This window comes from Mobula birostris, chromosome 25, assembly GCF_030028105.1.
Source record: "Mobula birostris isolate sMobBir1 chromosome 25, sMobBir1.hap1, whole genome shotgun sequence".
NCBI classification, from domain to species: domain Eukaryota; kingdom Metazoa; phylum Chordata; class Chondrichthyes; order Myliobatiformes; family Myliobatidae; genus Mobula; species Mobula birostris.
The window spans coordinates 22,425,210-22,442,370 of NC_092394.1; the positions used below are offsets into that span (position 1 = coordinate 22,425,210).

Sequence of the window (17,161 nt, forward strand, 5' to 3'; positions counted from 1 at the left end):
TGACATTCATATAAACAGCAGAAAGAGCCCTCCTACCAACAAAAATCTTGTGTCTCATTTGTAGCAAAACCTATGGTTCCATGTTGGCCACGAACACCCACTGAATTGGTGTAAAAGGCAAATCATCCTTATGCTAAGGTAATGCCACCCCAGAAAAGTCAGATTAACAAGATGCTAGATGTGGAGCCAACAGAAAAGAAATTTAGAGGTCAATTCAAAATATGCAAATGCGAAGGAACTTTTCAGATCTAATTCTAATTTTGTGTCTGTAACATTAGCTTGTTTAAATTAACACAGAATAAAAGTTCATCCTCTAAATACAATATAAATTGCTTGTATGCCTACTACAATGAATTAGAACTGTTTACCTCAACAGTGTATTAACTGTTGCCAGATTGAATTTAAAAAACTAACTGATAGAAACAAATTCCATTTGAGTAAGTCAAGGCATCCGTTAGTCTTGCGAGACCATGGATCTGCACCTGGAAAGTCCTCACTCTCCAGGGCGCAGGCCTGGGCAAGGTTGTATGGAAGACCAGTAGCTGCCCATGCTGCAAGTCACCCCTCTCCACAACACCAGTGTTGTCCAAGGGAAGGGCATTAGGACCCATACAGCTTGGCACCAGTGTCATCGCAGAGCAATGTGTGATTAAGTGTCTTGCTCAAGGACAAAACACGTTGCCTTGGCTGGGGCTCGAACTCACGACCTTCAGGTCGCTAGTCCAATGCCTTAACCACTTGGCCACATGAGTAGCTGAACTAACTAATATTTGAAACACAGTGGCTGACTTACACAGTGGACTGCTGGTGAATTTTATCAACACATGGCACATGGAAGCCTTACACCATGCCAACCTTGCATGTCCTTTTTCTTCAAACAATAAAATACCAATAAATGATAATCAGCTCACAATTATCTAATTTATAATGCGGTATAAATTCCAGCCATTTTGATTTAACCTCTTTAAGGTAACTGTTTCTTCTGTGAGATTTCCAGAAAAGAATTACATACACATTCTATTTTCTGATCTGAATTTTTACCTTGCACTGTTATTTTTATTGATAAAATAATTTCTCCATTAGAATTATTATACAAATCTTTATCATTGTCTTAAAGCAAAGATTTTAACGAGAAGCGATCAATTTTGAAAGGAGAAAGATCATAGGATGGTTTCTTCCCAATACAGAGCTCAGAGAGGACTTTTCCAACCACTGGGGCAAACTTGAAACCATGACCTAAAAAAAAAGCAAAATATGACCCATAATTAAAGATTAAAAAGTTGATAAATAAAATTAACTCCCTTTCAAATTCCAGGTCTGCTAAATTATCAGAGCAAATATCAAAAATAAATCTGTTGCCATGCTGCTCTGATTAAATTTATTTAAATCATATAAAACCAATCAAACTGCTCTTCCAGACCAAGTAACTGATGAGAATTGTCCTCAAGAGCTGCCACCCCAAATGTAGCAAAAGCACTGACAGCATCTCAGTCTCCTCCTTCACCTGGACCCACTAAAGGAAGTAGAAGCATTATTTCCTCCAGCATTTTGTGTGTATTGTTTTGGATATGCAGACTTATATGTTTGGATATTCTGACCAGGAAGATCAAGTAATTAGCTGTGAATATTTTATAGAATGACTTTATCTTAAGACATTATATATCATTTTACAACAAATCACTACTCAAATTTAGTCATTTTACAATGTAAGCTTGCTAAAATATTTAACTCATTTCAAACTTCTACAAAGAGCAATGAGTGTTGAAACATTCAACTGAGATATTGGTTAAGGGATCATCATTGTCCAGGGCATGGGGAGAATCTTTGTTTTCTAAGATACCTGTAACCGGTTACTTACTAGTGATGGTATTCTCAAAGCCATTGAGGTCTTTGTTTCAATATTGAGATCATATTCAGTTTTGATTAACATCTTTGGACCACAACTATACTTTAACCCAGACCTATATGTCTTTGTCCTGGTCAGAAGATCCAAACAAAATAAGTTTTTTACTTCCTTTGCGGGCCCAAAAAAGGGCAGGACATTCAGGCAAATATCTTTTAATAATGTCAAGGAAACTTTTAAGTTCACCTTTAACAGCAGAATGGGACTTGTTTTCAAGTTCCTTCTTAAGAAGAGAACCTCCCTATGGTGCAGCATAAGATGTAGCTGTCACTCAATTCTACATAAAAGTATCAGCCCAAATCTCTGCACTGGAATTTGGATTCACAACTTTGATAAAGAGTGTCAGAAAACAGGGCCATGACCCAGGCTGTTGTGCCCAATTTAATTGGTCATCTGCCTTGTTTACAGCACCTGGGATAGTGTGAGAATTGCTACAGAGCATCTTTAAATTTTCCAGGCTCAGTCTTGTTCTTTGCTTTCTTCAATGTACTGCCCACACCAAATGCATAAAATAGTATATCAAATTACACAAGTTTAGCAACTTGCAGTCAAGACGTTCTTCACAGTACTGAAAAAGAACACAGAACTAGCATGGAAGTGGTTTTAAATAGAATAACATTTGGTAGGCAGTGAGTCACAGATTGTAAGAATGAAGTGCGAACATCAAAAAGAAATCTCTAATCATGTTACTATATCAGGCTTCATTTACACTGTAGCCTGGGTGTGGAACTATTATTCAGAGAGTTCAATTTGCAGCCTCCACAACTCTACTCTATTATTCTGTTCTAATCACAAATCAAGCCCTACCTGCCCAAGAGGGAGCTCTGTAATATGTTTGTTTGTGCTTGATCATGTTCACATGCATATACAACTATGTTTTGACCCTAAAATGTTTACTAACATTTATTGTTCTCACTGAATGGCCAGAACATTCAAAGGAAGTATTTTGATTCAGTTTATGATGTACCTGGAAAGACAAATAAGGAACATTTTTTTAAACCCATCTTGTACAGTATGTAGTGGGACTCACCAGGTAGTAAGATGACCAAGCATTGTTCCTTAGTTGATTCATAAAGCCAGAAGACATAAAATCAGAATTAAGCATTTGACCCATTGAGTCTGCTCCCCTATTCCATCATGCTGATTAATTACCTGACTCAACCCCTTTCTCTCACCTTCTCCCACCTTCTCCCCTTAACCTTTGATGCCCTGACTAATCAAGAACCTATCAAGTTCTGCTTTAAATATATTCAATGACTTAGCCTCCACAGCTGTCAATGGCAATGAATTTTCACAGATCCTGCAACCTCTTGCTAAAGAAATTACTACTCACCTCTGTTCTAAATGGATGCCCCTCTGTTCTGAAACCATACCCTCTGGTCCTAGGCGCACCCACCATAGGAAATATCCTGTCCACATCTAATCTAAGTAGGCCTTTCAATGTTCGATAGGTTTCAATGAAATCCTCCCTCATTCTCCTAAACTCCAGTGAGTACAAGTCTAGAGCCATTAAATGCTCCTCGTATGTTAACTCTTCCATTCCTGGAATCATTCTTGTGAACCTTCTTCGGATCCTCTCTGTGTTATTTCGAAACATTTGCATTCTAATTGCAGCTTTTCAACTTATCTCAAGATGTTTAGCAGAATTTAATCCAGATTTTTCTTTTTTATTCAGCCAATTGATTTCAACTCTGAGGCAATGAGGCCAAAGGAGAATAAATTCAAAGTCTTAATCACTTTCTAAGGCAGCATCAGCTAGATCTATTCAGTGAGGAGGGCAGTGAAGATGATGGTGTAGAGGTAGATGGTACAGAAGGATTTGTGCTTGGGTAGTTCTCAGAAATACACTCAACAGCAACTTTATAAGGTCCACCTGCTTGCTAATGCAGATATCTAATCAGCCAATCACATGACAGGAATGCAATGTATAGAAGCATGCAAGCATAATCAGTTGTCATTCAGACCAAACATCAGAATGGGGAAGAAATGTCATCTAAGTGACTGACTGTGGAATGACTGTTGGTGCCTGACAGGGTGGTTTGAGAATCTCAGAAATTGCTGATCTCCTGGAATTCTCATGCACAACAGTTTCTAGAGTTTAGAGAGAATGGTGCGGGAAAAATATAAAATATCCAGTGAGCGGCAGTTCTGGGGGTGAAAATGACTTGTAAGTGAGAGAGGTCGGAGGAGAATCACCAGACTGTTTCAAGCTGACAGGAACGCAACATAACTCAAATGACCACGCGTTACAACAGTGGTGCGCAGAAGAACATTTCTGAATGCACAAAATGTCGAATCTTGAAGAGGCTTACTGCAGAAGGCCACAAACGTACAAAATACACTCAGTAGCCACTTTATTAGGTATCTCTTGTACCTAATAAAATGACCACCAAGTGTACAATGCTTCAATATGTTGTAGTGTGATGACAGCATAAAATTATCAAATTACAAAATGTTGCCAAGATTAATGATTTTTCAGTTTCTCCCACAATGTGTAGGTTTTCCTTGTCACAGATAGGGGGAGCTTATGCTGCTTTAACCACGCACCCTTTATCCCCCACTCTAACCCAAGTCCTGAAGTTCATTCAAATTTGTGTGGAGCAATATGACAATTCCTCAATGACCCAGACAGCTATGTTGGTTGGAGTCAGGGCTTTATGCTTTTCGGATCTCAGTAGAGTCACCCATGCTAAAGGAGTCAAATGGTAGAGGCCAGACTAAGAGTGGTCCACTGGTCCCCCAGGTTTTGGGGGGTTCAGCTCAGAGCTAACAATCCTGACTGGTAAAACTAAATTGTTATGGAACTAGCAATGAAGAAGCCTTCTACATCTGAGTGCGACAGTATTCCTGAGTCTCTACCTGGGACTTACATGACAGCAATAAAAACCAAGACAAAGCTATTGACATGATGAAGGAAGCCCTGAACACCAACAGAGATGGAGGATCTTCATTGCCGTCCTAAACGCTAGCAACGTAATGGGATGTAATATTACAATTACTACCAGTCATATTCAATTTGTTTTCCCCCAAAAAGACCACTGATTATTAAAGAATCCATCTCTCTTGCATAGCAAGAATTGAAAATTCTACACTTTACCCTCCTTTGCTTCCAGCAGACTTGAGTTCTGACAGATTTTGGCCTACAAAATTTCCTGATCCCCATTTCAATCCAATTCGATCCCTGAGCACTTTTGAAGCTTCCCTTCTCGTATTCCATAAATCTCCCTTCACCCTTAACCAGTTCCAAATTACATTCTGTATGCTCCAAATCTTCCAGATTTTACCAAGAATCTAGAAAATCCTCAATTTTTTTCCATTCTAGGGATCCCTTGAGTAATGCCAGACCTTACATGCCCAACATATTACTCCAGCAGGTAAGACTTGTGCAACTTCACTATTTCAGAAATTAAAACTGAGACCAGCTAATTTTTTTTCAGTAGTTAATGAAAATCATAATAATTGCAGATGCTGGAAATCTAAAACACTAGAAACACTCAGATCAACACAAAATCACAAAATCCTAGAGAAACAACAAATTAGGCAGCATCTATGGGGAGAAATAAACAGTTAACATTTTGGGCCACTCCATTTTGTGTACATTGCTCAAGATTTTCAGTATCTGCAGAATCTCTAATGTGTTGGAAACACTCAGCAGGTCAGGCAATATCTATTGAGAGTTAGTACTTCAAGGAAAGATATATCTGCTCTGCTGCAATGTCTGGAAATCATTTGAAACCATTAAAACAAAAGCTGTGATACAGATTGAAATGGCTACATACAGGTCATGTTGTTCTAAATTATACCAGTAATGTCTCATTGGAATGGAATTTATAGCTGCTCTTTAAGTGCCTATAAAATTTGTCAAAGAAATGGTCACAATTTCTTGAACAATCATTTATTATTTCCCAATGCAATGTAATTTATAAATCCATTAGAGTTGGTTGGTCAGCACAGCAAGAAAATGTATTGTTATACACAGTAGTTGTGCCGGACCCAACTTGTAGAGCCCTGATGGGCATTAAAAAAAATAGTCTGGAAGGGAAACCTTCAATCGAAAGTAGCTTTTACATTCACGATGGTTTTACCTTTATTTAAATTATAAATTGGCTGCAGATTGGATTTGTGGCTTGGGGGCTCGTTCTGCATTTGCCCTGACATGGTAACAAATTAGAAATGAACTTCAGGACGAGCAATAAATTACAAACCTACAGTCAGTTACTTAAGAATGTTGTGTTTAAAAAAAAAGAGGGCTACTCTATGTAGCGTTAAAGGAAAGTTTTATATAATAATGCAAAGTCAATTTAAATCCTGGCTACTTTTGACAAATAATCATTCTACAACATATTTACCACTGTCACAAATGAAGATCTGGAGGATACAATTGTCAAAAGCATTGTATAAAGTCAGTCCACTATCTAGACCAGGTCTCTATGCTGATCTTGTTCATTTACAGTTAATGAAAAGAACACATCAGCATACACTGAATGATTTCCTCCATCAGTAACAATTAGGAACTAATACACAGTTTTATAGAACTGTAGCAGTTTTGGTAGGATTGTAATTTGTTGTGTGTTTCATTTAAATACATAATTTGTTACTTAGTTAAATGGTATTTTGTCTTTCCATGAAACTTTGGTTAATTAGACACTTAATTGGCTAAAATGCATTGGTCCTGATATGTCCCAATTAACCGGATTCCACTGTATTCCCAAGACTCCCAGAGCTATCTTGACTACATTTCCTTCCATTCAACATTCCCCTTTCATTCTCCAGGGTTTGCCTGACTACATCGTTTTTGTTCTGAAAATGCAATTTTCCACACAAGTCTTTTTATTAACCTAACAATAGCTGCTCCTCATTTCAGGGCTCCCAATCACGTCTCATCTATCTCATTTCCTTCATTCCTGTTCTCAACCCCTATCGTGAAACACAGGAGAAGGATAGGGTCCCATGGTCCTAACCTTCCACCCCACCAGCCTCCATGGTCAATGAATCATCCCTCATTATCTCCACCGCCTTCAATGCCAAGTCACCACCGGACTCTTTTCCCCTTCCCAACAAACAGGACTATTCCCTTTACTCTTCAATCACCACTCACACTCATTCTCCTCCTCAAACCATCTTCCCACATAATATGGGAGGCAATATCTGAACTTTCATCTCTTCTATTCCTTCCATTTAGGGACCCAAATATCCTTTGAGGCGAAACAACAAGTAACCTGTACTCAATCCAATCCAGTGCTCCCAATCTGATGTCTTCTGCACTGTGAAATCTAAATACAGATTTGCAAACACTTTAAAAACAACTCTGCTCAGTTTTCAAGACCAACCCCAAGTGTCCAGGTGCTCGTCCCTTTAATTCTCCATCCCAATCCTTTTCTGATCTCTTCCTTCAGACTCATAGTCCACGCGCAATGCCCAACGTAAGCTCAAAGAATACGAGCTCATCTTTCAACTCAGCACACTATAGCGCACAGGGTTCAACAGTTTCAGATAAACAGTTATTGACCTGGCTGATTCTGAGCTCATCATTGTACAAGGTTAACCACTTTTCTCACTTCATAGATGCTGCTGACCTGTTGTACATTTCCAGCATTTTTTAAGATTCAGATTTCTGGCAACAGTATTGTTCTGTGCCTGACAGCTCCAGCTCTGTTATTTTGTTTCTCCTCTCCCTTCATTCCTTATTCAGTTCCTCACTTTACATGAGCTATTATTAACAAGCCTTCACTATTTTCTCTCTTTGACTCATACACAGACAAGCACATACACTCCACAATCTGCACTTTTCCTTTTCTCTTGACCCCTACACCATCATAGATTCTCTTGCAAATTTCTCCAGCCCTCTCCATTCTCAACAGTGTTTAAACACGCTTGTTTTCTCACTTTTCTGAGTACTGATGAGAGGTCATCGGGCTGAAATATAAAACGGTTTTACTCTCATGGACACTGCCCAGGCTGCTGAAATCACTTTGGATGTTGGGTTTGCCTTCATTTAAATTTAACAGGACTTTGTGACTTACCCAGTCAGGATGAAAATAAATCAAGACCACTGAATATTAGTCTCTCCTTCAACCTCACCACGCTTTCTGCACATATTTTCCAAATGTATATTTAATGTTCATGAAAATTAAAATAATTTGTTTCTTGGGTGTGCAGCTATTGTTCACTAGCTACGTTTCCCAAGCTCCTTTTATAGAATACTCATTTTTGTAGAAATGCCTGCAAAATCATCAATAAAAAAATTGTACCCTTAAACTCTCTGAAGATGTTTGTTTCTCCAAATTAAGGATAACTAATTCTGCTCTGATAGGTACAGATTATTTAAAAAGTAACAGAATTAATCCTTTCCATGTTAGTAAGTCCACATTACTGTACAGCAAGAATTCATGTAAGAAATGTACTGAAATTGCTACTGTAACAGCACCAACCTGAGAATCCAGCTCCAATAATAATGTTCCTGTGATGGGGGTGATGATCCAGAATGAAATCCAGGTCCGGAGTACTCTGTAAGTCAAGAGATGGGATTCACCATGTGAAAAAAACATAGTTTTGAGTGCTGTTTCTCCAGTAGATCCAACCTTGCCCAAGGTGCTATCTGATAAAGGAATCAACTTTACTGAAGTTTGAGATTGGAAACTTAAATGCCAAGGTGAATGAGTAAAGTGTCTTCCCCTTCTCAATAAGTGCCTTGTCAAATTTTACTGTGCAGGTTTCAAAAAACTGCCTGATGTCAGATCTCACTCTGAACCTGGCAAATATGCGAGCTGCCCATGGAAGTGAGATCTTGGGGAACACGACAAACAAGCAACCTAGAGCATTTTAATTGTCATCTCCCCTGTTTCTTCCAGACTGTGGGAGTAAGGATCCATCACTACCTCATAACAAGTTTAATCAAATCCAAGGTTTACATTTCTCATGCTTGCAATGAATTTCAAAGCCATTTTTCATATACAAGTTTTTATATCAAACCTATTATTCTATTGACTGCATTCATAAGAAGCATAACAAGTCACATTATATTTTTACTTTATGTTGTGAACAAGGGCACACACACTCAAAAATATGTACTATAAAGAAATATGTACTCAGAAATATGTACTATAATGATGCAGTAATCGATCAGAGGGAACCATGCCAACTACAAAATTAACTGGTTTAGATGATGGTGGGACAGTGAGGATAGAGGCTACTTTAGGATGTTTTGTGGTTTCTTGAGGAGCAATCCTGATTTTTATTCCAATAGCCCCTCTCATAGAGATGTTAAAAATATAGTGGAGGATATACATCTCAATGACACTCCTGATCCTAGTTCCTGTTCCCAGCAACTTGGACTTGTCAAGGAATTACAATGGTTTCCTTGTACATGGCCCAATAATCATCAGAGTGTCACATCCACATGAAAGATTGACTCTTCTGTCTAGCTGTCAGAAAGAGCATGTTTAATGTTGGGACACAATTGAAGACAGTGTGACCAAAGAACAAATCGGGCCATTGTATTTCAGATGCCCACCTGGTGCAGAGTGCTAAGTGTTTTTCCCCTTTCCTCAGCCCATTCTGCTTACATTGTTTTAACCTAAAAGTTTAAACTACTTTCTAAAAAAACTATTTGATATCAAATAGTTGATTCATTTATTCAAGCAAAGCACATCAAATCAAATTATCAATAAGCTCTGTGAATACGAATGGTAGCCAACTTTAAAATATGAACTATTGTATAAAGACTGCTTCTTAAGCGAAACAGACAGCAGGTTCAGTTTCCAAATTAAGTGATGTTATGAAATGAGAGAGGGTGATAATGGTGGAAAATGGATCTTCAACATGATTTCCTGCATGTTTTTCTTAAAATTCGTATATATCATTGCTGTTTGCCAGAGAAATAATTCTATTTGGTTCAAAATATAGCCTCAAGAAACAAAATGATGTGAGTCTATATGTATTAAATTTGAGTTAAACTCTAAGCTAAGGCTCGGTCTGCTCTCTCTGGTGGACAGATAAGATCCCACAGCAATAAAGCACAGGCAACCTACCCATGGAGTCTTGGCCAGTTCTTCAATCAGTTGCACTAACACTGATTATTTAGTCATTATCTTGCTGTTAGTGAGGCTTTGCTTTGCACAGACTGCCTGCCAAGTTTTCAACAGTGACTATACTGCAGAAATATTTCATTAGCAATAAAGCATGGCGAGGTTGTGAAAAGCACAAAATAATTACAATTCCTTCTTTCTCAGAAGAAAATAGTACCTCCATGAATCATTATTACTCACAGGAGTTTTAAGTTTTCCCTGGTGCTCAAATTGAATAAATATTTCATTGTTTTACAATATCTTGCTTGTGGCTCTGATATGCTGTAAAAATGAAGTGCAGCCATTGAATCAAGGCTAGCAAGCATCACCATGCTGATATGCAATGGCAATGGTATCAGTAGAAACAACTGATGATACTATTTTACAAAACACTCTTCAGAACATCTTTGGAACTCTGAAACTAAATCAGTCTTCTTACTCACCTACTTCCAATTTGTTTTCAGTATATATTTCAAAGGACAACAAGATAATTATCAGATGTGATGCTAAAATTGTATTATTACGCAGTCTTGGCAACATTAAGATTACTAGTTCAGGAGAATAATAAGAAGGGAAGAGAGATTTTAGCAGTGCTGCTAAACAGGAGATTCTAATGGACATAATACTGATCCATTGGTAAAAGCAGTTATCTATAGTGTAAATGACACACATGTTCAAAGGAATACATGCAGTGGCCAGTTTATTAAGTACCTCCTGTACCTAATAAACTGTCCATAGCCTTCTGCTGCTGTAGCCCATCCACTCCAAGTTTCAACATGTCATGCATTCAGAGATGCTATTCTGCGCACCACTGTTGTTATATTTGGTTATTTGAATTAAAGTCACCTTCCTGCCACTCTCTGAATTTTTTTTTTAGTTTTTGCATCATTCTCTGTAAACCCTAGAGACCTTTGTGTGTGAAAATCCCAGGAGATCTGCAGTTTCTGAGATACTCAAACCATCCCATCGAGCACCAACAATCATTCCACGGTCAAAGTCACTTAGATCACATTTCTTCCCCATTGTGATATTTGGTCTTGATAACATCTGAACCTCTTGACCATGTCTGCATGCTTTTATGCATTCAGTTGCATAATGAGCAGTTGTACAGGTATACTTAATAAAGTGGCTACTAAGCGCAAGTTCGAATCTGTGGCTCAAAAAATTATACTTTAGACAAGTATGTGAGGCACAAGGAGAAAAATGAAAATAAATACAGGGACAAGTTTAATATAGAAGGTAAAACAAGGTCAATATAACTGAGAACAACATTGCACTTGATGAGACGAGCCATATTTTGTTCCGATCCAAGGGGTATTTCAATTGAAGTCCAACGTATGGATATGGTAGTCAAAATCAAAAATGTTCCCTTTGGTAGTGTCTGCATTACAAATAAGAGTGTAGAAATTATGGGTACTTTAAATAATTACTATACACCAATATTTTCATCAAATGATCTTAAAGGAATTCATTGAGAGTTCCCTTAAGATCCCAAAGTTATTATTTCCCAAAGTTTGATTGATTCAGGATTGGTTTCTTTATTTTGGAAAACAATCCCACTTTCTAAGGAAGGTAACAAGGAATTGTTGCTCAGCTAACTTTTCATCTGTTGTCAGAAATTCACTCATGGGTATAAATAAGGACAGATTGACTGCTGGACCTGAAAACCTCCAAGAGATCATAGACAGCCAGAAATGATTTGTACAGAGTAGTTGTGTCTGATGGAATTGTTTAAAGATTGGCCAGAATATGCTTTCAAAATCAATGTTGTTTTTATAGGGAGCATTTCATAAAGCTCCTCATACAAGATTGACAGTTACAGTTGAAGCCTATAGACTCAATGTAGATTGTCTTGACCAAGAAATTCGTTGAGCACTCTAAGGCTGAGATCAGGAATAAAGAGCAACTAATCAAACAGGTTGAGAGCAACCACTGCTGTATCAGAAGGGGCTGTGATGGGGGCCATAACCATTCATTATTAATAAAGATCTTGAATGGCAGGACTGAAAGATGCACGTACCCAGGTGTGCCAATGGCACAAAGGTAGATCACACTTTAAGCATAGCGGATAAAAGCAATCTATTATAAAGATATTGATAAATTAGTTCAATGGGCAAAACTATGAGAAATAAATTTCAATTTGGGATGCATAAAACAATTAATTTTTGATTTAAAAACTGAAAAGTATACTTTCTAAACTAGAAATGTGATGGAAACAATGAAAGTTAGAAAGTGCACCGGGATCTTAGTACATCATGGGATCCATGATCCACCTGAGGGGCAAATTCAGAAAATTATCTGGAACACCACAATGGACATTAGTTACGTAATACAGACTTGAGTACAACCACTTCAGGATAATACACTTAGTGGCAATTTTATTAGATACACCTGCTTGTCAATGCAAATATCTAATTAGACAATCATATAGCGTAGACTCAATGCATAAAAGCATGCAGATATGGTCAAGAGGTTCAGTTGTTGTTCAGACCAAACATCAGAATGGGGAAGAAATGTGATCTAAGTGACTTTGACTATGGAATGATTGTTCGTGCCAGATAGGGTGCTTTGAATATCTCAGAACCTGATCTCCTGGGATTTTCATACACAATAGTCTCTATACTTTACAGAGACTGGTATGAAAAATGAAAAACAATGAAAAACTATCCAGTGACCAGAAGTTCTGTCAGCAAAAATGCCTTGTTCATGAGAGAGGTCAGAGGAGGATGGCCAGACTGGTTCAAGCTTCCAGGAAGGTGACAGTAACTGAGAGAACCACATGTTACAACTCCGCAACAGTGGTGTGCAGAACAGCATCTCTGAACACACAACACATCGAACCTTGGTGGTTGGGCTGTAGGTGGTTTATCCAATTGATGTGCCTAATAAAATGGCCACTGACCTTGAGGAAGAGAAGATTTACCAGAAAGATACCTGAATTCTAAGAACTAAATTATGAGAGGAGGTTACACAAATCAATATCCTCTTCTCTAATCAAAAATGGTGTTTTGATTATATGTGTTCATCATATTAAGGAAATGATAATATAGAAGAGAGAAACACTCTAGTGTTTAGAAATTTGAGGGTGAAGAGCCATAGTCTACAAATTAGACCCTTGCCTTTCAGGAATTGGCATGAAACGTAGACGTATGTAAGTTTGGAACTCCTGCACAAGGCACGTGATGTTTTTCAAGTAGTTAATTCTGTTGCCGTAAATTCTTATTTCTAACCACGTTGGGTATACAAAGTTAGGCTATGATCTGGTTAAATGGAGGAACAAGGTCAGAATAAACAACTGCTATTCCTACTCTACTGGAAAGAAGCAATTAATTTTTTTTTCCGTCATCCTTGTGGACTAATGTAAATAAAAGGACTATATTTGCACATTAATTGCAGCTTTCATACAGCATATTGAAAAAAAAAGTGATTGCATTACTTTTGAAGAAGTAATAAGGCAGAATGCAGTTCAAAACTTGAAATCAGTAATACTCCAAATGCCAACATTTCATGTGCTGATTTTAGTCAGAGATGGAATTTAAAGTTCTTTGATGCAGGCTTCAAAAGAGTTCAAACCACCAGTACCTGGCTTTAGAGAGTAATTTTTACATTAATATTTATAAGGGATTATTCTTGCTTTTGTAATTCAAAGAAATGTAGATTCTTAGAATCACAAAGCAACACAGATGTCCACTTAGTTTTTAAAAGTCATTCTGGCTACTTATAGTTAAGGAAATGGATACTTTACTGTGTACATGCAGTATTCAATAACAGCAGGCTTGGGATCCAAACCGGGAAACTCTTTAGATAAGAAATCACTAAGAAGGTTTACATCCTGAGAAGGCTGTCGAAAAGCGATGTCACGTTCATCTGGGTCAGCATCACTTCCATTGTGGTAGCATACCTGAAAAGGAGGATTTTTTAAAATTCAAGGTTATCTGTAATACTTATTTAGCCTTTGATAAGAATGTGTAGGTATATAAAGTATATTCCTCATTTTCTCTTTCAAACCAAACTATCATGATGCCACTTTTTTTGGACTAATCGTTGCTCTAAGTCACATGTAGTGTAAATAAGGTACAGTTAATAGCTACACCATCTGAATTCCCTCAGGGCTCTTCAAGCTAACAGATGGCAGCAATTTTTATCTCATGAATGATTGTTGCATTCATGTATCTGGCCCAGGAATGAGACAATAGCATTCTCATTCTCTGTGCAATCCTGTTTACTGTCAGGAATGATGTCTTACAAAAGACAGGAAACACATAGCTCCACACCCAAAAGAATGACATGAATGTATACAATTATCAAGGAAACACACAAGATCCAATTGCAGTCCTCCACCCAACACAATTTGATGGGGGAAACTATCCATACTGGACCCTCTACTTGTTAAAACTAATGTCACTTAGTGATTCTTATGACAGATAGCTGCACAACGAGCTAGCTCAACTGTCAGATCTGAGCAAGGTGAGAAGTCTCACCCACCAACCAGGCTGTAAAAGATCTTCACTCAATCACTGTCACTGTGGAGACTCCAGCTCATTACCACAGATGCAGAAAATGAATAAGATTCAGGCTGCTATATGTACTGTTTATGTTGGGTACGGGCAATTTTTCTTGAAACAGGAAGTTTACTGGGAATGTATCCAACCATAGCAGAGGAGGAGCTGCTTTGTATTTTGGCTAAATACAGTTTTTGAACATTTCTCTGTCATACAAAAATAGTTACTGCAATGAATTCCAGCATCAAGAGCAAACGTTCAAGTCGATTTTGATTGCTGGTGTAAAATGATGTAATGTGTGATAATCAAATCGACGGAGGAGCTATTAACTCTTCACATACAAGAGGTTTCAAGCATTCCCAGAATTTATTTTTGGAGTAATAATTCTATCTTCCTCATGAAACAGGTTTAGGTACCCTTTCATCTTGGGTGTCTCATTGCCAAGTCGCCTCTGTCTATTTTTAGCCTGTGAATTGTGTAAAAACATTTATTTTTTACAAGCTATATGTGAGTATTGAAATGGTTTATAAAGAATGAATGCCTTGGTATGCCTCCTGCAGTCAAGGTGGTATTTCATTGAACATTTCCTTACCAATATTATACACAGCAAATCTTCTCCAACAAGCCTTAATTCCAACCTCAGAGAAAAGTGTAGTACACTTACACTTTTATTTCCCACACCAATTACATTTATTGCTTTGCTGAGTAAAACAGTCAATTTAACGTCCCGCTGTGGAAAAGAAACATGTGGTCTGGGTCTACCCCAGCAATGAAATGAGTTGAGGCTTCCCACCCCATTTACATTCAGGATCCTTTCAGCTCACAGACATGAATCTTTCATTTTATTCATCAGGATTGGATTTAAATATTAATCTCAGCAGAAAGTGTGTTCAAAGCCGCTGCCTTTAACTCTCTAATGTCCAATGACAATACATAAATACTTTGAACGTGCTTGTGCAACATGCTCACTGTGGGGTGGCATGTAGCGTAACACTTCTACAGCGCCACTGACCAGGGTTCAATTCCGTCGCTGTCTGCAAGAAGTTCCCACGTACTCCCTGTGACCACATGGGTATCCTACGGGTACCTCAGTGTCCTCCCACTTTCCAAAGAGGTATGGTTTAGTAGGCGAATTGGTCAAATGGGTGTAATTGGGCCAGAGGGGCCTGTTACTGTGCTGCATCTCTAAACAAGTTAATAAAATGCTCATACACACAGTCACACACTTGATTTCTTCTGGGATTGCATACAGACATCCAAACCAGAAGTCAGAACTGTTTTGCAAAACTGAGGACAACTGAGATCCTATTTTCAATAATAACTTCCTTCTAGTTATTGGAATACTTAATTTTAAACATTTACAGCCAGATTACAGAATCTGAAGCAATTTAAAAATCAGAGGAAAGCTGGCTAGGGTGAAGAATTCATCATCATCAGCATTAGGTGATGCAAAATCAAGCCACTACAGCACCACTCTAGCAACAGATGTACTGAAGCATGAGAGGATCACTGGGGTCTACCATTTCCATTACAAATGTGGCCTGAAGAACTGATTGTAGAAAAGCAGTACTGGCAACAAAGTGTCATAAGTAATAGATTTGTAAACAACCAAAGATTTCCATTTCTCTCTTTACATGACATACATGATAAGGAAATTAGGTGTTTGCAATATAAAAGCTGGATTTAGTTTTTATTTATTGCATGTGCACACATGCGTGCAGGTAGGTGTGAGTGTGCACATACATGTGTTTAGCGAACCTCCACATATAATTTTTCAAAAATATCCTAATTTCACTGTACGGATATTGATATTGTACGGCTATGGCCATCTAGAATGATGAGAACAGCAGATGCCTGGGAACACCACCACTTGAAAATCCCCCTCCAAGTCACTCATCATCCTGACTTGGAAACATATCACCATTCCTTCATTGTCGCTGGGTCAAAATCATGGAATTTCCTCCCTGACAGCACTGTGGGTATACCTACACCTTAGGGACTGCAGTGGTTCAAGAAGGCAGCTTACCACCACCTTCTCAAGGGCAACTAGGGATGGGCAATAAATGCCGGTTTAGCTGGCGACACCCACATCCTGTAAATGAATAAGTTAAAAAAAATCTTTCTTCCTTAATATCTACACTATTATATTTAGAGAAAGCATCAATGCATATTCTTTAAAACATACAAAAACATCAGGAGCATAAGCTGAACGTTGGATAGCAATATTCAGTGGAATTATCCTTCCAACTCTAGATGGTTATGCAAAAAGTGGGCGGCTTGGTAGTGTAGTGGTTAGTACAACACTTTACAGTTCGGGGAATCCAGGTTCAATTCCCGCTGCTGTCCTGAAAGGAGTTTGTACGTTCTCCCTGTGACCGCATGGGTTTCCTACGGGTGGTCTGGTTTCCCTCCACAGCTCTAAGACATACTGGTTGGTAGGTTAATAAGTCATTGTAAATTGTCCCATAATTAGGCTGGGATTAAATCAGGGGATTGCTGGACGGTGTGGCTTGAAGAGCTGTAAGTGTCTATTCCATGCTGTATGTTCTGTCAATAATAAAAAGATAAATAAGAACTCTCACTCGAAGATAAGTGTATAACTATAGAAGATCAGTAGGCAAGAACCTCGGATTGTTCCATCACACATTAGCACAATTAAGGACAGTTTACAATTCACGGGCAATGAATGG

The 17,161-nt window shown here is 38.1% G+C and overlaps 1 protein-coding gene across 1 annotated transcript in view; it reads right to left on the minus strand.

Moving 5' to 3' along the window:
• Positions 1-309: 309 nt before the first annotated feature.
• pipox (pipecolic acid oxidase) overlaps positions 310-17,161 on the minus strand; it is a 78,951-nt gene continuing 62,099 nt past the window's right edge. The window contains exons 7-9 of the mRNA XM_072243650.1: positions 13,715-13,870; positions 8,335-8,410; positions 310-1,236 (exon numbers count right to left, since the gene is read on the minus strand). Coding sequence (XP_072099751.1) covers positions 1,112-1,236; positions 8,335-8,410; positions 13,715-13,870 — 357 coding nt within the window. The 3' untranslated portion in view covers positions 310-1,111. The remainder of the gene's footprint in view (positions 1,237-8,334; positions 8,411-13,714; positions 13,871-17,161) is intronic.